At 38.4% G+C, this 22,510-nt stretch overlaps 1 protein-coding gene across 5 annotated transcripts in view; it reads right to left on the bottom strand.

Annotated features, from left to right (window-relative positions):
• LOC136254604 (fibropellin-1-like) overlaps positions 1–22,510 on the bottom strand; it is a 176,871-nt gene that overhangs the window by 57,715 nt on the left and 96,646 nt on the right. For all 5 annotated transcript variants that reach the window (XM_066047351.1, XM_066047350.1, XM_066047352.1 and 2 more), the window contains exons 5-7: positions 10,804–11,047; positions 9,997–10,057; positions 8,567–8,638 (exon numbers count right to left, since the gene is read on the bottom strand). In XM_066047351.1, the coding sequence (XP_065903423.1) occupies positions 8,567–8,638; positions 9,997–10,057; positions 10,804–11,047 (377 nt within the window). The remainder of the gene's footprint in view (positions 1–8,566; positions 8,639–9,996; positions 10,058–10,803; positions 11,048–22,510) is intronic.

Below are 22,510 nucleotides of genomic sequence, written 5' to 3'. Positions count from 1 at the left end.
CGCTATTGGATGTAGGATGAAGAATTGCTGAAGCTTATTTCTTGACAGTAAGTCGGCTGCTGTGTTTTGGACTCCTGGAAGGTGGGTGATCGTAATGTGAATGTCGTAATGAGCTGTAAAAAAACATAGACATCTCAGGAGGTGCATCACTATGTGGTCTTTTGAAGCGCTTTTCCGAATGGAATCTACGAGCCCAAGATTGTCACAAAAGAACTGTACCTTCTTTCGGTTTAACAATCTACCCCAGACTGAGCAGCTCAAGATGATGGGTACAAGTTCCTTGGCCATTATGGTAATTGGTGTCCACTCGGGGGGCCAGCGTAACTGGAACCATTGGTCTCCAAATCGTGCCCCACAGCCCCATGTACCAGAAGCATCCGTCCACAGACAGTAATCAAAGGTAGTTTCTTTTGAACAGTGCAGAAAACTGACTCCATTCCAAGAGGTAACAAACAAGTGCCTCCAGCGCAAGTCTGATTTGAATGCGGTGTTGAGTCTGGTTTGGTGAGACAACTTCTTCACTCTTGCAGCTGTTGCATACATTCGTGACACAAACGTTCTGCCTGGCTTGACAACTTTTGTGGTGTGTTGTAAAAGACCAACAAGTGATAGGATGGCCGCCCTTTTCTTGGCATCTCTCTTTTTGAGCCATGCTTTAATCTCGTTACAAATGTTCTGCAGCTTGGTAGGTGGAAGTTGGGCCTCCATGTTTTGGGTGTCTACGGTAATTCCTAAGAATGTAAGTGTCTCTGCAGGTCCCTCTATTTTTTCCACTGCTAAGGGGATACCAAGGTGTGAGCATATTGCGAGAATAACTTGGAGGTTGTTAAAGCATGCAGATGATTTAGGTGCAGATATAATGAGAAAATCATCCAGATAGTGGAGAAGAGGACTCACGCCCTTTTGCTCAAGAATCCAAGATAAAAGGTCAGCAAGGATATTGAAAAGTTTTGGTGCAGACCTTAGGCCGAATGGAAGGCAAGTATCAATAAAGACCTGTGCATTCCAATTCATGGCTAGGAGGTGATGATCTGCTGGATGGACGGGTAAGAGGTGAAATGCACTCTTAACATCGACTTTGGCAAGCAGTGTGCCCCTTCCCAATTTCATAATTTCTGCAATAGCTGAATCCACAGTGATATAGGAAAGGGAGCAGAGTGGCTTTGGAATTCCATCATTCACACTGTGACCCGATGGATGGGATAGATCAACTATAAGGCGCCATTTACCGGGTTGGTGCTTTTTGGGAATCACTCCGAAGCGGTTGATATGTACTTCTGGCACTAATTCCTTGAGGAAAGGCCCTGTGACTCGTTTAAGAGCCAGCTCTTCCTCCAAGTAATGATCAACTACTTCAGGGTGTTGTAGAGCACAAACTAAGCTCCGTTTGGCAGATTTCAGAGAGCTTTGAGGGTTGTGATAGCCTATACGGAAACCCTGGAGATTCTGGCAAGGAAGAAATTTACTAGGGACTGATCTGGGTGTGTTGCTAAGAGGTTGCTCCAGTTTTGGACAATAAGGGGTGATGTAATGGTTATTGCCTCTGCAGGAACCTTGACAATATCTGAGGATTTTTCCACCTGTAAGAGCCATTGGTTAATCCATGGACGTCCATCCAGATCCAGTGCATCAGCTACATAGGACGAGAAGGGGGGGAAGTATTGTGTAATATGCAATAAAAGGGGGGGGGGGCATGCAGTACAGTTGCGTAGCATGATAAACAAACATACAGATTAGTGTAACTCATTTGTTCAAACAATAATGGTAACTAGTCATTACAACATCAAATTAGGATTATAGTTACAATCAAGTAATGATAACAGTCAGCTTCAGTTCACAGTTGTCCCCTTGGTTGGTTGATTAGGGGTTCGCATTGAAACCTTTTGCCTTTATTTGGGCAGAACATTGCCTTGTGGCGTTTATCAACAATTCTGGGGTTGAAGGCACATCTATAGCACGTGTGCTCGTATTTACAATGGGGATGTTGGCAGTCAAGGTTGGGGTATTCGTTCCAGTCCAAGCAAATGCGTTGCTGTGATGGAGGGGTACATCTGGGTTGGTTGCTTGCATACCTCTGAGTGCTGTATTGGGGTCTTGGCTGTGACTGCGATGGAGGTAGTGCCTGGGTCATGTTTTCGTCGGGGAAAGCATCATGCCATAGATTGAGATCAATTGTTGACCAGTCTGTTGAAGAGGTTGCAGAAGACTTCAAGCGGAACTGGCGATCATAAACTGCCCAGCAACCTGGCTGACGATTGTATGAGGCTTGGATGATCCGCTGTTGGTAGCCCAGAAGATCTACTATGCACTGCGGTTTCATGCGAGACATCACTGCCATGTACACTCCAAAGGACTGAACCCACCATGGTCTTCACCAGCATTGTATTCAGCAGATGTTAATGTATGAGGTAGTAGGTCTGACATATCTATGAACAGCCCATCTTGAATTCTGTTGAGCAACTTGGTAGGGATGGGTGGGAGCCCAGCGCTAACCATGATGGGTGGATTCACGTTACTGCCTGATGGGGTGAATGATCTTGAAGTAGAGGTTGTGCCTGCCTGGCGAGAGGCTTGGATTACTTCCTGAATCTCTGGTATGTGCCAGATCTGACTGCTACTTGGGAGATGGCTGAGAGCTATTAGATGAGGAAGGGGACCAGGTTAAGAAGGGGGGGGGGGTAACAGATTGAAGTAAATGCATAGGCGTGATGATACATGCACAAAGAGAACATAGCTCGCTGACTAGTATACATGTAGGGGGGGGGGGGGGGTATAATGTGTAGGTGTTGCTGCATATGGGTGAATGCATGATGGCAATACTAGTGAATGGTAGGCCCAACAACTGAATGGCATGTACTGTATGATACAGGCAAAGTGTTAATTAGTAACAACAATGCATTATAACACATTAATTAAATTACTAAGTGACTAGTGAATGGTAGGCCCAACAACTGACATATGATACAGGCAACGTGTTAATTAGTAACAACAATGCAACAGCTCATTAATTAATAAACGTGTTATGTACAAATTTATAGCTTACCACCAGCTGTCGGAGGTTCCGGTGGCAGCCGCTATAGTGGTGAGAGATGTGGGGTTAGACGCTGCTGTAGTGGGGAGAGTTGGGGAGCCAGACGATGCTGTAGTATGGGTGGGAGATCCGGCCGACGCTGTCGTGGTAGTTGTAGATCCGGCCGACGCTGTCATGGTAGTTGTAGATCCGCCAGATGCGCTGGTAGTTACGGTGTCGAGTACTCCAGATTAGACAGTGGTTGTAATGGTAGACGTTGCGGTAGTAAGTCTTCCTGATGTGGGCGTGACAGTTAGTGGTGCACGGATAGCTGCCACGATCACAGGGATGTCGTCTGTTGTCAGGGGTCGCGGAGTAGCTGTTAAACGTCGGCTCCGTTTTGGCGGTTGCGTGCCTTCCGTCTCCCCAGAGGTTTGGGATCGTCGTGTCTTCTTTGCCATGGACTTGCGAGAAGCAGAAGCAGTTTGTCTACCCATTCTTCACGGTTGCACGTGTTAGTGCATGCGCATGCGCTGATGTTCTAAATATAGCACTAACTCTTATTAACGTTCTTCTCCAAACAACCAGTGACACGGTGAGTATACTATATCTGTTAGATTCCAACATTAACTCGTTTTAAATATTTTAAACTTCATATATATCCCTGAAACTGCACCTTGTTAAACTTCCCAGTTTGTGGTGAATGCAATGAGACAAGTCCCAGCTCTACAGTCTGTTGTATGATCAATTAAATGACGACTTGAAATTTATTTAGGTATAACCACTGTATAAATTGATTATTTCGTTTCTCTTCCTGCCTGTTGCTATAACTCCAAATGTATTCACCGGATAAGACTGAAACATTAACAGCCTATTGGTTTTCTCTTTAGACAACAAAGAAGTCATTACTTAATGAAGTTCAAGAAAAATGCAAACTAGTTGGGTTATTACTCAGCAGTTCACACACATTATTGCATTGTTGTGTAGTCATATTATTAGTAACTGTAAGGGACTGTATGTATTTCTACTTAGGGTATAAACATAATACATGTAACAACTAAGTGCAGAATTTGTAATACTAAAATATTTACATATACCCTGGTCAGATTATTCTGGCAATAAGTTATGGATAGATCAGCAGTATGCTTTTAGTTTGTAAGTAACAAACTTAAGCATAATTCCACAACCATACATATGAAGAAAAGTGTGAGCATGTCTGCTGTAAACGTATGCACCTATTATGCTTAAAAGTACATATGCTTTCAATGTCAAACTTCTGTTCGAATGCAAATCAAACTTCTTCTCCTCTGAATGCTTTATTAGAGTGGATCAGTTTTCTTAGTATCACAATCCTACATAGTCTATTTCCATAATTAGTCGAGAAACAATAAAATTTAATATTACTTGTTTTTATCTGATTTATTATGGTGGTGTGTGTTCTGCACTTTAAGTAAAAATCTTGAAAATCAGTCCTATTATGCTTGAACTTATGCCGGCATAATTGGCACATTCATATAGACTAAATTGAACTAACTTTGCTTAAGTCTATTTTATATAATATAATATGAAAAAATGGATAATGTACTGCTAAAAAATCAAAACGTTTCATTACCAAAAAAGAAAGGCTATCATGCTTTAAAATGAGTCTTTGAGCAGTGCACAAAATTCACTTATTAAGCTTGCTGGAAGTACATATTATTCCCTAAAGTACCCCACCATATTTTTATCATTAAATTATAGCATTTTACAGTGAGGTTTTAGCTTCAAACAACCTTCTTCACCTGGTTGCTACATTAAAGTTTATCATTAAGTTTAGGCATCTACCTGACTACTACACTACATAACTTCTCAGACTATTAGAATTTAAAAGCATGAATGGCTTCAGGAACTTTGTTAACTGGATTCTAAATCAGAATTTTGCAATGTCAGGGCTCAACCACATAGAATTATAACTAAAATATATGTAAAAGGGAAAACATACCTAGTATGAAAAGCAGACTAGCATATGATGCATGTCAGTTAACAAGGTCTGGAGGCATTTTTCTAGATAAACTTTGGAAGTTTTAGCCCCTATGAAGTTAAATTCAAAGGCAATTTCAGCAATTAAATTGTTACAACACTAATTGACTGCCATACTAGGGTGACTGCTCTATTAGGATGCCTCAGTCTTACTTGAGGAATAAAACCTCCCTGAATTTACCCCTGAAGAGTGCGCCATTTGATATAAAGTGGCTATAGTAAGTTTTATCCATGGCATTAATACCATACATGAATGGTGCTTATATCAGAGCTCAACCAATGACTACAGTGCCTGCTGGAAAAATAAGACTGAATTATTAGCCAAGTATGTATCTGAAAGATTTATACTGGCTCTACACAGCCTTTACTACTTTTAGCATTTATAAACAATTTTGCTCATGTGGATGTGGATGATAATAAAAATTATACACACAATCAAACCAATGCGCACATATTTTATGGAAGACAATTTCAGAAAGACTAGACGTGCCCACAAACAAGCCTGCAGTTGGCTGTGGGTGTATGTATGGTTACAAAGAAGTGCTATGATTACCAAACAGCCAAGCTAAGTTTACTGCCTTAAAAAAAAAGTTATAAAATCATCAGTGGAAACCATGAAATGGCTGACTGTAGTGATTGTATTATCAATTAATTTTGCTATTAATTTCAATATGCATGTCCTTACTAAAGTGCATCCAGATTTTGCAATACTGAAACAAATTGTAAAACAGGCAAAAGCCAACAATTGGGTAGCTACACTACCAGATTAACATTTTAAATCCTCAGTATTCCTCAAGCTACAGTACATGATGGTTTGACAGCCACTTGTTTTGGGTGCTGTGACTAGCTCAAATGGAAATTTCTGGCTAAGAAACAGTGGTACAAGGGTGTGTATGGCCTATTTTCTTTCCCATGTTGATTCTTGCTACATGCTAAACATCATGGCTGTACATATTTCATCTCTTGCTTTCAATTGTCATTTTAAAGCCAAAGTGGTGTTAACACCCACCCTCTATCCCTATGTGAGTACCCATGATCAAAACACATGATAGTGTGTGGAGCACAACCAGTGCAGGTTGCACAACAGACAAATGTGTATTTTACAGGAACCAAGAAAATGCCATTTTAATTAGGGTTCCACTGATACAGAAAAATACCTACCGATCCGATATACCTAGCAGTAAATTTTCACTAATTGAGGATTACCAACAATTTACACACTTAGCTATGTGTGACTGCTCTATTAGAATATTTTATTGTGTAGTGACTGTTCTATTAGAGAATTTCAATCTTTTTCATGAAACATGCAGTTGCTCAACGTTTAACAAAAGCAATTCCTGCACCTTTTATGCTAGAATAATGTTCAACACTATTTCCGGCTAGCTACACTTCAAGTTTTGCTAGCATAATATTTATGATTATAGTTATGATAATGATGATTGACACGAGTGGCTATTAAGTATTAACTGGAATCAGAATACCTAAATAACCGATACCGATTGATACTACATTTCCAATATCTGTTCCGATTTGATACCGATCTGATTATTGGTGGAACACTAATTTTAATGCATCCGTAGCTAAATAATTCCTAAACAACACTTATCCTATTTTGTTGCAGTGAGGCACCTTCTATTCCAAATTTGAGCTGAATCCTCCTAGCCATCACTGAGATATGTGCCTCCAAAGTTCATCTTATTTTCTTCTACAGTGCATTCTTCTTTTCGCACCACTTAGAGAAAATCGCTTAACTTGCAAGTGCTTCAGTTGATTTATTTCAAATTTGGAGGATTGTAGAAGCATCATAAGGCGCATCACAGTTTGACTTTGGAACAAATAAGGAAGTTATGCGTAATTTTTAAAAACTGCAAAAGTGGTTTTTGTCATTGCTACAAAGTAGACCGATTCAAGGAGCAGGTTGAAAATTGGTTTGTAGATAGTCTAACCATCTTAAGAGTGCCTTTTGGTGATATGAAAAGGAGTTGAAATGAGTTATAATGACAAAACCAACCATGTGTATTAGGTGCTACCTAGTTTTGTGAATAAAAGTAATTTATTGTCACGCCTACCAGACAAGCCGCTGAAGGGGATTAGTAGAAAGTTGAAATATAAGTAGATTAATGATGTCAGGGAGGCCTTTCAGTAGAATAGGACAGTGTGGATTTAAAACCTGTGAGTTATAATGCAAAGACCAACTACCTGTAGCAAGAGCGCATGATCGAAAAACTCTAATTGCTCATTCATCCTATTAGTGCAGTGCATTCTATTACAGCACTCAGCTATGGTACAAGTGAAAATGTAGAGAGCTTAGCTACATAAAAAAATCACCCTGTAGAGACAAGCAAATCAGAGTTCAGACACAAGCAAGTCACCTTGTAGAGAGTTCTGCCCACCTCCCCTAGCTAATTTTTTGGGCACACTTTTGTTATTATTTATAAAACTAAAAGAAACTGATTCCATAGGTAGTAGAGGGCACTATCAGTAGAGATACAGGTAGTGCACTCTACTATCTATGAAACCAATTCTCACAATTCTAGTGTTCCAAAATTAAGGTTAGGGCTTGGATCCAGCTTTATCTTCTCTAATATAGGCTACATCATTGTTTTATATTGTCTTGCATTTTAAATAGTCAAAAGTCAGGGAGTTACCAGCTAGCAGTGGTAGCACAGTGGAAAGAACTTTGATGACTGGTGAAAAGTAGTGATAGAATTCTACACAAATTTCGTTTAGTTTTATGTTGTTAAAGTCAAAAGTGGGCCCCCAAAAATTCCCTCTCCTACTTTTCTATCTTATAACAACCCTAACACTAACCTTAGATTTGCCTGTTAAACATAATTATGTCCTTCATCACTGTCTGTGTAAAAGTAAGTTTTTTGTGAGGTTAGGATTGGCCTAGCTATGCTGGGATACTTGCTCCACCCGCCCCAACCCTAGCTTGCCTCAGACTCACCAAAAACTTAATTCATACAACTAATGTGTTTGATACTTGAGTTATGAAAAGTGAGTGCTGGATGAATAGCCTAATTAAATCAATGTCTGGAATGATGAATAGCCACTGTGTATATAATAAATTGATGTAACCGTATTGAATATTTTGTACACACACAGTACTCACTACGTACCTTTGGTGAGTTATAATGAATTAATCTCAAAACTACTGATGTATGATTTAAGTCTCAAATCGATTGGCATTAGCATAATTACAGCCTTTTCTTGATCCTCAAACCTAGTTTTGCAACCTTTTAAACCACTGCACCCTTGTCACAGTTTGGTTGTTTTCACAGCTCAAGTGCACCATATGCAAAATACAATACTTACAAACTGCCTCTATTGCAGGTACCTAACCCATTATTTGTAACACCTAGTAAGCAAATTTAATCACAATTAAAAATCCAGTGCCATAGACTTTAGCCAATCATACCATACATATTACTGGAGTCTCAAGTACAGTATATGGGAAATGTTAGAAAGAAGAATTCAGTCATTTTTTCACAATTGATCATGCAATAAATCAGCTGCCAATTAGAATTAACAGACCTTTTTTCTTGTTAGTTGAAATAATTCATCATTTTCTTCATCAAACAGAATATCCAGTACTTCAGTAAAATCCTATAAAAGATTTAGGAGCTTCATACATCAAAACACATACTGTCTTGTGCAGTCTAAAATTCATGGATACTAAGTGTATAGATACATGATATTTTAAATGACTGTAGCTGCATACGCACACATATGTATGCACTGGACTCTAGGACCAATCAATTATCACAAGTACACAAAAAATTGGAAATTTCAATTAGAGTAGGGACCATAGCACATCGATAAAAGTACTGAAACAAGTTGGAGTAGTCCATGATATTAAATCACAGTAAACAATAAGAAGTGCTATATCTCTACTGTGCTCAAGATACCATAACAGAAATGCACAGTAGGGATACAACACTTCTCATTGTTTTACTGTGATTTACTATCATGCACTACTCCAGCTTGTTTCAGCACTTTTATCATGTGCTATGGTCCCTACTCTAGTTGAAAATTCCAATTTTTTTGTGTACTTGTTTGTTAACTTTTTTTTGTAAATAATTATAACGACTAGTGAACCCATGCATACCACATCTGAAATGGCACTGTGTGTCTCAGCTATAGTCTGAAAAGTGAAGTATCCATTATGCTTCGTTGTCAGCTATGTTCAACCCATTACACAGCATTTTGAATCAAGAACGGTTTGAAAAGAACCTCTGCATACCAAAAGAAAGAAATGGTGCCGCATACCCCAGTTACATCAGTTATCGTCTGAAAAGTGAATTATCCATTACACTTCGTTGTTGGCTATGTCAATCTGTTACACAACAGTACGAATCAAGAACTGTTCGAAAAGCACCTCTGCCATCAAAATAGCCACTATGAAAAATACAGATGATTTCTGTTATGAAGGGAAGCCATCATGTGCTGCCACCAAATTAACACTTTTCGCTGTCAGCAAAGATGAATGGGACACAAAGGAGGACACTGGTATGTCCATGTAGAATGCATTGTATGGACTAAAGGTACCTCTTGGGCCGAAGCGACGTCAAACAGTGAAAAAATTAAGCCCTTAGCCTTAGCCATTATCGAGCTACGCTTGTCTGAAGGCATCAGTCAGTCGGTTGTTCAGTCAGTAGAAAATTCCATTAAATATATTTTTAAAATTCCATAGCTACTTGTTGAAAGCATTTCAAGTCAATCTGAAAGCTTGTTTAGGCTTAGTTTTGCCTAACCAATACTGTCTCATCATCGTCAGAGAAAATTGAGGCTGGTTTTTGGGTGATGTTATTTCATGGGCCACACCTACTCCTTTGTGGTCCTACTAAACAGTACTATTGTACTGTGTGATACATATATACTTTACTGTATCTATTTTCCCTATTTCCAATATTAGTTTGCTAAGCTATGCAATGGTATAAATATGAATGCCTTATGCTACATACCTCAGTCACATTCTGTACCAGTAACTCATAATCTTCTTCATTATTAAATCCTTCAGTCAACCTGAGTTATGGTTTTATGACAAAATACAGACAGACATAAATTGTGACTGTCTCTGGGAAAACCGGTCTTATCGCCCATTTAAAGGTATTGAGAAATGTCGGTTTTAAATATTCAGACTGTCGTAGCTGGCCAGTGGTGGTAGCTACACATGATTTTTTTCCTTTCTTTGACCCTTTTCTGTTTCACCTTATTGTTAGCCACTGATGAAGTAGCCAACAACCAAGTTTCCTGCCATTTTAGATAGTTTTTAAACCAAGGTTGTCTGTATCAGGCAAGCTCCAGAAGGGTGGGAGGCAGGGCCCCTGGAAAGTGGGCAAGATGGTGTTCACAAATTGAAAAGGAACGTGTTGGGATGAATTAGGCCAAGTTATGGGCCATTCAGGGCTCACAACTGGCTAAAATGAAAGGAAATTTACAGCACAGGTCATTGTCGAACACCATGGAGCTGTACAGCCACACATAGCCATCTCTTGGTTGGCCAGGGCTCCATCAAGTCTCCAGACTACTTGTACGGCTCGCCACTGTACTTTTAAAAAGCAGCCAGCAAAAGCAGACCACTTTACTCTGGTCGACTGTGACAGTAAAATTTGATAATGCATTCATTAAGCTTTGTGTTTGTGTAAAAAAATCAAACTTCCTGTCTTGGGTGATAAGAATGGTTTTCGCAGATCCAGTTGCAATTATTGTACATGTAACACTGTCAATACTGTTACTTGTTGTATAGTACATTATATTTTTCTACTTACATGATAACCCCATCCAATATATTTGCCACTGATGATACATCATTTGGGAATATTTGTGAGCTGTTCAAAATATTGATCAAATCATCAGCGATACGAATTAAAATATCAGGGCTAACTGATTCTGTTAAATTTTCATTTCCATCAAGTAATGATTCAACTTTTTCATCAAGTGCTTTAATTTCTAGTGTATGACAGTTTAACACACGTAGTGTTTCCAACTCATCAGTTTGAAAACAGTCTCTGTCTGCAACCAAAGCATAGAGTAATACTGTATATGAACAAACAGCAAAATCTTGATGCATAAAAGACTAGTGGACAAATTGTAATGATATGTGACAGCTCAGAAAAATATGAGATGCATAATGTAGCAATGATACAATTTCATTCAATTTAGGTATGTACATACATAAGTACTGTATGTGTACCCTAAACAACTCAACTGTTGCTAGCTTTGGGCACATCTTGAATTTTCTGAAAAAAATGTGTGGGTGTGCTTATATGCATGTTTATATATGTGCATGACCAGATTTTACAAAACCGACCCAAAACCCAGACACCACCAGTGAGTATAACTACACTTGGTTTTAAGTATCAACATTATTAAAACTACTTGAAGCTGGTTGTAAGAGCCACCTATTTTGTATGGTATGGTAAGCTCAAATGATGATCTCTGGCCTTGGTAAGGACCTGACTTGACAAGAATCAGTGGTGCACTGGTGGATAGCCAGTTAAATTTGGCCAAACATTTTCTGTGTTGACTCTGCTTCACAACAGCCACTAAGGTGCCAGTACAGCCTTGTAACATCGTGTCTGGACTTTGGTCATAGTCTTTTTCCATTTTGAACTCTATCTCTCACCCACCCAACTACTCCCCAATCTTCTCCTCTTTGAAGTACTTGTGATACTACTTTACTCATCCAACTCACCAGGCTTTTATCTTATTTGGTGGAAAACTGCACAAGTAACTACAAGCTCCGAAAGGAAATCATATCTCTGATGTAATTTCATACATACACATGTTCACTACCCTTAGCAAATTATAATTCTTCAAGATCATTTTTAATATGTGTCTCAAACTATTTGATTTCTATTATCCAGTGACATAATTGCTTGTCTGTCCACACCCATGTGAGCAAAATAGTTAGCTAAAAACAGTCTGTACGTGAGAAACAAGGGTTGTTTAGGGCTAGTATTAGCCTTCCACGTATGTCTTGTTTTTGAGGTGTTTTATTTGTGCTGCTTCCATATGCGGGTGAAAGAAATTACTGAAGATATTGTGAATGTTATATGGACATAGGGGGGGGGGGGGGCTAACTCAAGGTACTAATCTCTTGGTGTGCAAAGCATGCTGGAACTAGGGAGGCCTGGGAGCATGCCCCACCAGGAAATTTTTGAAAAATAGATGCTAAAATACTGCAATTTGGAGACATTTCCACATATATTTTCTGCCTGTAGATATTTTCTATACTACCTTTAGATTATAGGTATGGCTCTCTGAAGCATTTTGCTAATGGAAATGTTTGGGTAGGTACAGACAACCAAGCACATGATGCACCCCTCTCACAATTGCACAACACTAAATAGGTGCATGTTAGAATAATAATGTTGAAAGTGGAAAATTTTGAAATTTGAACAATGCAAGATTGAATCTGAGAGCATTTTCAATGGAAATTGTGTACCTGAATTAAGTATTGCCATACATATTAACTACACAAGTAGATGAATGAAGCCCTTTAAACAGACCAATGCACTTTATTGTATGTATAGGTACAGGCAGATTTGGAAAAATTCCATAACAGAACCAACTACATGTTTCCAGTGAATGTTCTATTAGAGTAGTTAGCTGACTGCTCTATTAGAGTATCTTGATCTTGTACACCTCCAATGCTGATCCGGGTCCTTGTTGCATAAACTTTAGCATAAATCTACTGATAATACCTTGGAAAGATGTTTATAAGGTGGCTTTATGAGTATTTGTATTATTAGTGATCATATAATTATGCTAAGCAGGGCCGTAGCCAGACTTTGATCTGGGTAGGTTGTTTTAGAAGAAAAGTGGACCTTTTTTGAGGCCCTTTTATATGGCACACCCAGCATGTGAAGCATGCTGAAACTAGGGGGGTCAGGGGGCATGCCCCCCCAGGAAATTTCTTGAAAATAGACACTAAAAGGTTGAATTTAGTGGCATTTCAGTCAATAAAAATAACAATTTTTAGGTAGGCTTAAGACCAGCTATTTGGATGACATCTGGGAAATATCTCTACTATACTACTGTAATTATACCATCTGTGTCTATAATATATTGGAATGTCACAGTGAATAAGAATGGGAAAGATTGAGTGCTCTGCTGGATCGTGCATTGAAGCATGGATGCTATTTATGGGCTCTGCATGGGAGGGGCTTGCCCACCAAAATTTTTATATTATGAAAGTTTTAGTTAAGACAACAAACATGGTTTTGTATATAAATTAAGTAATTACATACAGATTTTAGAAGAAAACGTAATTGTGACCATTCTATTAGAGTGATTGTTTTATTAGAGTGATTGTTCTATTAGGGTGGTTGACTGCTCTATTAGAGTATCTCGATCTTGCATTGCATTACAAGCACTGAATGAGCCAGCTACTCGGAGCACTTAATTTAACTTCTTATTAGTGGTGTTTATTAAACTGGAGCTAATGGACTTTTGCTACTGAAAATTTGTACTTGTCTACTAAAATTGTGGACCTTTTTGCTAAAATTGTGGACCTTTTTACTGAAATTGTGGACCTTTTTCCCAAGAGGGTGGTTCTTCCGAACCCCCCCCCCCTGGCTATGGGCCTGCTAAGACAAAATTTCATTATAATACTCAGCATATTGATCAAGTAAAGCCTAAATATGAAGGGGGGTGGGGGAGCTTCAGCCCCCTCCTCCTTGATCCACCCCTGAATATGGCATATGTAGCTAGCCTAGGAATAATGAATTCCTTTGAGGTGAAGGGTGTGTGTTCCATACTTATGAGAACAAGAATGATAACAAAAATGTAGGGCAGTCTCAAGGCTTTCTCTAAAGAATTTGCAAAAGAAAATATGATAGACAGACTATAATACAGTAGAGAAGATACTTCTGCATGTGTGTAATTTGTGGTTTGGGCTTGTTCATATTACAGTTTCTTAACAGTGCATACAGTAGCAATGCAATTAATGAATTACAAAATGTGACCCACTGAACAAAAGTAGATAATTTTTGCACATATATTCCTCGAATTCCATTTTATTGCTTCTCTTGTATTTATAGTAACAACTGGACAGCCAAAGTTTCAGCCTTTTGTGGTGAACAGTCTTGGCAACACTGTTCATCACAAAACACCAAAACGTTGGAGTTATAGCACTAGACAGTTGGAACAGGAACAAATTAAATTTGTACAAAAACAACACGGCAAATAAATCACAGGTGTTTATTTAATCTAATCCAAAACAGCCAAGCTGTAAAAAAAGTGTGCGGCCCTCAAAAAGGCTATGGTGAAAAAAGATGGGAAATCCAAGGTGGCGGCCAAGAAATGGCTGTGATGGTAGGTTAATGGTAAAAATTTTAATAATGACAATTCAGGTGAATTTAGACAATTCAGGTGAATTTTTGTGCCGCTTGGTCTTGGCACAAAATTCACCTGAATTGTCATTATTAAAATTTTTACCATTAACCTACCATCACAGCCACTTCTTGGCCGCCACCTTGGATTTCACATCTTTTTTCACCATAGCCTTTTTGAGGGCCGCACACTTTTTTTACAGCTTGGCTGTTTTGGATTAGATTTCATTTCTTTTTGTATTTGTATACCCCAAAGCCGGCTTATGGCCGGCTTTGGGACTTTTTAAACGTATCTTTTTTTCATTACCACAGGAAGAAGAAAAGATGAAGTAGATGTACTTTAAATATTTTATCAGTAAATGTACAAATTATATATAATACATATGTGACCGGATTTGCGAAAAGGTACCTTTTTCACATGTAAAATTTGACCCATTTTTTGAACTTTGAAACTTCATAACTTTTTTATCATTGCATATAATTGCTTAAAGTTTTCCATGAGTGCAGATAAAGTATCTGGCTGCATTTAGAAACTAAAAGCAAGTTAATCAGTGTAAGGAGTCAAGTGTTACATCATTTTGTTTGCTGGCATGTAAAATGTGTGGAAAAGGTACCTTTTCGCAAATCTGGTCACATATATTGATTACAGAAATCTCCATGGCGGTTTCTTTGTAACTGAACACTCTACAAGGTGACTTCTTCTAGCTGATCTCTCTACAGGGTGATTTGTTTGTAGCTGAATTCTGTACAGGTGATTTGTTTGTAGCTGAGCTCTTTACAGAATGGTTTCTTTGTAGCTGAACTCTCTACAAGGTAACTTCTCCTAACTGATCTTTCTACAGGGCAATTTGTTTGTGGCAGAATTTTATACAGGGTAATTTCATTGCAGCTGAACTCTCTACATGGTGGCTTCTTTGTAGCTGAACTCTTTACAAGGTAACTTCTTCTAGCTGATCTCTACAGGGTGATTTGTTTGTAGCTGAATGCAGGGCCGGAGCCCAGAGATTTTGAGTGGTCCGGCCATGCATGGACTACAATGGAGGTCATAGCCATCATGCACACTATTCAGTTTTTATTGATCTAGCTAATATTATGATTTTAAAATTAAATTAGAGATTATCTGCTTTCATGTTACACTCAACTGGATGTGCTAAGCAAACACAGCATGCCAAGCTAGGAGGATCTGGGGGCATGCTCACCCAGGAAAATTTTTTGAAAGTAAATGCTCTGAAATGGCATCTGGAGGGTATTTTACATGCAAAGTCTTTTGTAACATCAAATGGTAATTTTGTGTTACAGTATACCAATTAATTCAACTTCATATCTAGTTAGTAGTTAATTCATTTTCATGATACAAAAATTCTTACAGTGAAAGTTTAGTTCTTTGAGATATGATTGTAACTGCTAATACATGACATGCATGATTAACCCAACACAATGCCATGTGCAGATGACTCATTGGAACTTGGAGTAATTTAAAATCACCAGAGATGTAATGGCTTACACAGCAGTCTAGTGTAATTAGGACAGTGGCTATATTCTATACTGAATGTTCTATTAGAGTGTTACGATGAGTGTTCTATTAGAGTATATTTTTATGACTGCTCTATTAGAGTATCTCGATCTTTTTACAAATTCCAGTAGCTGAAAAGTGGTCCGGCCAATGCCGGACCGGCCGGACCGTGGGCTCCGGCCTTGGCTGAATGATCTACAAGGTAACTTCTTCTAGCTGATCTCTCTACAGGTGATTTGTTTGTAGCCGAATTCTGTACAGGTGATTTGTTTGCAGCTGAGCTCTTTACAGAATGGTTTCTTTGTAGCTGAACTCTCTACAAGGTAACTTCTTCTAACTGATCTTTCTACAGGGCAATTTGTTTGTGGCAGAATTTTAAACAGGGCGGTTTCATTGCAGCTGAACTCTCTACATGGTGGTTTCTTTGTAGCTGAACTCTTTACAAGGTAACTTCTTCTAGCTGATCTCTCTACAGGGTGATTTGTTTGTAGCTGAACTATCTACAAGGTAATTTCTTCTAACTGATCACTCTACTGGGTGTAGCTGAATTCTGTACAGGTAATTTGTTTGCAGCTGAGCTCTTTACAGAATGATTTCTTTGTAGCTGAACTCTCTACAAGGTAACTTTTCTAGCTGATGTCTCTACAAGGTCACTAGTTTGTAGCTGAACTCTCTACATGGTGGTTTCTTTGTAACTGAACTTTCTACAAGGTGACTTCTTCTAACTGATCTTTCTACAGAGCAATTTGTGTGTAGCTGAACTCTCTACAAGGTAATGTCTTCTAGCTGATCTCTCTACAGGAAGATTTGTTTGTAGCTGAACTATCTACAGGTGATTTCTTTGAAGCTGAACTCTCTAAATGATGGTTTCTTTGTAGCTGAACTCTCTACAAGGTAACTTCTTCTAGCTGATCTCTCTACAGGGTGATTTGTTTGTAGCTGAACTATCTACAAGGTAATTTCTTCTAGCTGATCTCTCTACAGGGTGATTTGTTTGTAGCTGAATTCTGTACAGGTGATTTGTTTGCAGCTGAGCTCTTTATAGAATGGTTTCTTTGTAGCTGAACTCTCTACAAGGTAACTTCTTCTAACTGATCTTTCTACAGAGCAATTTGTTTGTGGCAGAATTACATACAGGGTGATTTCATTGCAGCTGAACTCTCTACATGGTGGTTTCTTTGTAGCTGAACTCTTTACAAGGTAACTTCTTCTAGCTGATCTCTCTACAGAGTGATTTGTTTGTAGCTGAACTATCTACAAGGTAATTTCTTCCAGCTGATCTCTCTACAGGGTGATTTGTTTGTAGCTGAATTCTGTACAGGTGATTTGTTTGCAGTTGAGCTCTTTACAGAATGGTTTCTTTGTAGCTGAACTCTCTACAAGGTAACTTTTCTAGCTGATGTCTCTACAAGGTCACTAATTTGTAGCTTAACTCTCTACATGGTGGTTTCTTTGTAATTGAACTTTCTACAAGGTGACTTCTTCTAGTTGATCTTTCTACAGGGTAATTTGTTTGTAGCTGAACTCTCTACAAGATAATGTCTTCCAGCTGATCTCTCTACAGGGAGATTTGTTTGTAGCTGAACTCTCTACAGGTGATTCCTTTGAAGCTGAACTCTCTAAATGATGGTTTCTTTGTAGCTGAACTCTTTTCAAGGTAACTTCTTCTAGCTGATCTCTCTACAGGGTGATTTGTTTGTAGCTGAACTATCTACAAGGTAATTTCTTCTAGCTGATCTCTCTAAAGGGTGATTTGTTTGTAGCTGAATTCTGTACAGGTGATTTGTTTGCAGCTGAGCTCTTTACAGAATGGTTTCTTTGTAGCTGAACTCTCTACAAGGTAACTTCTTCTAACTGATCTTTCTACAGGGTAATTTGTTTGTGGCAGAATTTTATACAGGGTGATTGCATTGCAGCTGAACTCTCTACATGGTGGTTTCTTTGTAGCTGAACTCTTTACAAATAACTTATTCTAGCTGATCTCTCTACAGGGTGATTTGTTTGTAGCTGTACGATCTACAAGGTAACTTCTTCCAGCTGATCTCTCTACAGGGTGATTTGTTTGTAGCTGTACGATCTACAAGGTAACTTCTTCCAGCTGATCTCTCTACAGGGTGATTTGTTTGTAGCTGAATTCTGTACAGGTGATTTGTTTGCAGCTGAGCTCTTTACAGAATGGTTTCTTTGTAGCTGAACTCTCTACAAGGTAACTTCTTCTAACTGATCTTTCTACAGGGCAATTTGTTTGTGGCTGAATTTTATACAGGGTGATTTCTTTGCAGCTGAACTCTCTACATGGTAGTTTCTTTGTAGCTGAACTCTCTACAAGGTAATTTCTTCTAGCTGATCTCTCTACAGGGAGATTTGTTTGTAGCTGAACTATCTACAAGGTAACGTCTTCTAGCTGATCTCTCTACAGGGAGATTTGTTCGTAGCTGAATTCTGTACAGGTGATTTGTTTGCAGCTGAGCTCTTTACAAAATGGTTTCTTTGTAGCTGAACTCTCTACAAGGTAACTTCTTCTAACTGATCTTTCTACAGGGTGATTTGTTTGTAGCTGAACTATCTACAAGGTAATTTCTTCTAGCTGATCTCTCTACAGGGAGATTTGTTTGTAGCTGAACTATCTACAAGGTAACGTCTTCTAGCTGATCTCTCTACAGGGAGATTTGTTCGTAGCTGAATTCTGTACAGGTGATTTGTTTGCAGCTGAGCTCTTTACAGAATGATTTCTTTGTAGCTGAACTCTCTACAAGGTAACTTTTCTAGCTGATGTCTCTACAAGGTCACTAGTTTGTAGCTGAACTCTCTACATGGTGGTTTCTTTGTAACTGAACTTTCTACAAGATGACTTCTTCTAGCTGATCTTTCTACAGGGTGATTTGCTTGTAGCTGAACTCTCTCAAGGTAACGTCTTCTAGCTGATCTCTCTACAGGGAGATTTGTTTGTAGCTGAACTCCTTACAGGTGATTTGTTTGAAGCTGAACTCTCTAAATGACGGTTTCTTTGTAGCTGAACTCTCTACAAGGTAACTTTTTCTAGCTGATCTCTCTACAGGGTGATTTGTTTGTAGCTGAACTGTCTACAAGATAACTTCTTCTAGCCGATCTCTCTACAGGGTGATTTGTTTGTAGCTGAATCCTGTATAGGTGATTTGTTTGCAGCTAAGCTCTTTACAGAATGGTTTCTTTGTAGCTGAACTCTCTACAAGGTAACTTCTTCTAGCTGATGTCTTTACAGGATAACTAGTTTGTAGCTGAATTCTCTACATGGTGGTTTCTTTGTAACTGAACTCTCTACAAGGTATCTTCTTCTAGCTGATCTTTCTACAGGGTGATTTGTTTGTAGCTGAATTCTGTACAGGTGATTTGTTTGCAGCTGAGCTCTTTAAAGAATCGTTTCTTTGTAGCTGAGCTCTCTACATGGTGGTTTCTTTGTAACTGAACTCTCTACAAGGTGACTTCTTCTAGCTGATCTTTCTATAGGGTGATTTGTTTGAAGCTGAACTCTCTACAAGGAAACTTCTTCTAGCTGATCTCTCTACAGGGAGATTTGTTTGTAGCTGAACTCTCTACAGGTGATTTGTTTGCAGCTGAACTCTCTACATGATGGTTTCTTTGTAGCTGAACTCTCTACAAGGTAACTTCTTCTAGCTGATCTCTCTACAGGGAGATTTGTTTGTAGCTGAACTCTCTACATGGTGGTTTCTTTGTAGCTGAACTCTACAAGGTGATTTCTTCTAGCTGAACTATCTCTTTCCATAGTTGCATGAACTCTCTACAAGGTAACTTCTTCTAGCTGATCTCTCTACAGGGTGACTTGTGTGTAGCTAATCTCTATACAGGTTTTTTGTTTCTAGCTGATCTCTTGAAATCTCTTCAGGGTGACTGCTCTATTAGGATGACTGCTCTATTAGGATGACTGCTCTATTAGAGTATCTCGATCTCGCACTTGCTGCACCAAGTTGAATTTTGTGTTATAACTCCGTGGCTTTAAGTCTGATTCTTCTACACACCATTGATGAGCCTTTCTAAGATGATTACTCCATCTGTACAACGATTATCAAAGCATTACCCCAAGCGGTTTATCTGGTAGGCGTGGTAAGCAGTCGTTTTTTTATTAGCTAATCTCGATTGCATAATTGTTACACACTGTTGGTTTTTTTGTTGTATCTTCCTGGTTTTTAGCTCGATTTCTTTCAAACCATAAAATGTTTGAGGTTCAATAGTTAACCTATTCACCCACCGATTTTCAGCTTCTTCCCATATGCGGTTTACCCTGTAGGCGTGACAACATATTGGTGTTATTTTTCGTGAATAATCGCTCATAACTCTTTTCCTGTTTATAGTATTCCAGCCAACGTTGGTACCAAGATGCGCCTTTATACCCCCTTTCTGTGTTCCAAATTTCAAGGCAATCAGATATGGCGTTCGCGTTTTATAGCAGTTTTTGTAAGTGTGACACAAGACGAAGAAAAATAAGAAGAAAAAAAAATGAAGAAACTAAGCCAATTTTTGAAGTCGCATATCTCTAGAATGCTTGAAGCAATTTCGCTCAAATTTGGAATGTGGAGTGCTGAAGTTGGAGGGCATGTCCACAGCAAAAATCGTCTTGTTTCATCAAGGAAGCACAGAGCTACGGAGGTGCGAAAATTGCGTTTTCTTTCTTCCTGTCAATATACTCACGGGTATTACGCGCCGGCTTCTTGGGCTGCACGACACACTACCGTGTGTCTTGATCAGTAATAACTCACGACTGAAACATTAGTCCAGTCATTTTATGAAAAAAGGGGTCAACCTTAACTAGTTGCAACACAAATGGTTTCAACAGTTTCTAGCACAGAAATATGCGCTCTATAACATATCATAAGTCCTGGAAAATCCCATAAGGGGAAGGTGACTTTTTGCATGACCTATTTAGCCATTATTAGCAAAAAAAAATTGGATTTGTGTTTCTATTTCAGCTGTACATTATCCAAACTATTTACATTTGGTATCAAATGATTGCTCTCACTATAAGGAAACAATATGATACTTGTTTCGTATCCATAGCTTAATTTGCTGTAAAGTTATCATAATTTTACTGGACAAAACTGACATTATTTAGTCCCGCCCATGCACTTAATTAAATTTTGGTTTGAGCTATTTATTGCTTGTCTAATGATAGTTTTCCCATGGCAAAGGGCATTTTATAACAGAGTGTCATAGTGAAGACTATAAGGTACATGTGTTACCATGGAAACTGAAATATACCATGTTTACAGATATGTACTGTACATAGTTGTAAACCCACTCCAGTCCATTTGCAGTTTCTGCCTTTCTGGTTGGGATAGCTAATGTAATTTATCAGTCCTACAAATAAAGTACAAAAATTTCGATAAAAGAGCACTATGTTCAGCAAATTACACACAGCTGATTGTTAAGAAAATTATCTTGTTAAATTTTAAGGAAAATCTTGCTATACACTTCTCAATTATCTTACTGTGTACACTAGTGAGCTAACTGCTAGAGTAACGTTTATAACTTTACCTTTCCTATGATCCTGTAGTTAGTAGATAAGGAGATTATTAACAGATTATTACAGCTGACTTAGCAAAGCTTTCCATTTGTCTACAAATTTGTTATTTTGCAAGTATTGTGTGGCATCAAAAAGAAACACTGTGCAGGATCCATCTTTTGTATAATTTTGGTTGATGCTGAGGACAAGTATCATTGTTATAGAACACAGGTATGAATCACATAAACTTTGTACTCTTTTTATTGGTATAGTAGTATATACAATGCACTAAGAAATACTTAGCAAAAAATATTGCCATGGTGGTGCATTATTAAGAAACCAAGAATCTGAGAGTTTGGTTGTAATTCTTCAGTATGATGCATGTAATGTCTGTGTCTGTGTGCGGTAAACACTTTCAAATGCAGGCCAAAGTGTTCAGTGCAGTAACATCTACACCAAATGACATCGTGGCAAGCACTATTGGATTTATACAACAGCAATCCAATGGAAGGATTAAACTCTCTCCATTGCAAGTGTTTTTGTGAAAAATTACTACATTTTTCTTCCTCAAACTTTGCCACCTACTTCAGCTGCTGCTAAATATCACAGTTTCCATGTATATTTCCAAATACAAGAGTGGAAAACTGATGCCTGTGCTAACTGATTTATCACCTGCTCCAGATGAACTGTTGAAGATGATTAGATGTAACTGCCACACTGACTGGAGCAGCATGAGATGCACTTGCAAGAAATACAATGTGAAATGCTCTTATGTTTGTGGCAACTGCAAGGGAACAGGTTGCACCAACTCAGATACCTCAATCCATGAAGAAGATGATACAGATACCAACACTGAATGAAAGCGAAACTTACCATTTATAATAGATTTTCCACTACCACGGCCATGGTTAAAGTACAATTTTATTATAATGAATGTCACTGTGTATGTACCTAACTTAATTTGTACAATGTCAGGTTTGGAATTGTAAAGAATTAAATCTATCTTCATGACAATAGAGAATGAAAACAACTAAATTGTATTATAAAGCTATGCTATTTCTTGATGTCCATGGCAACACATGCACCATCAAGTCTTCATTATGACCCTTTGTTATAAAAATGTCCCTTGC

Source organism: Dysidea avara, chromosome 4 (genome assembly GCF_963678975.1).
Source record: "Dysidea avara chromosome 4, odDysAvar1.4, whole genome shotgun sequence".
Classification (NCBI taxonomy): domain Eukaryota; kingdom Metazoa; phylum Porifera; class Demospongiae; order Dictyoceratida; family Dysideidae; genus Dysidea; species Dysidea avara.
This window is presented reverse-complemented; position numbering and strand designations above follow the sequence as displayed.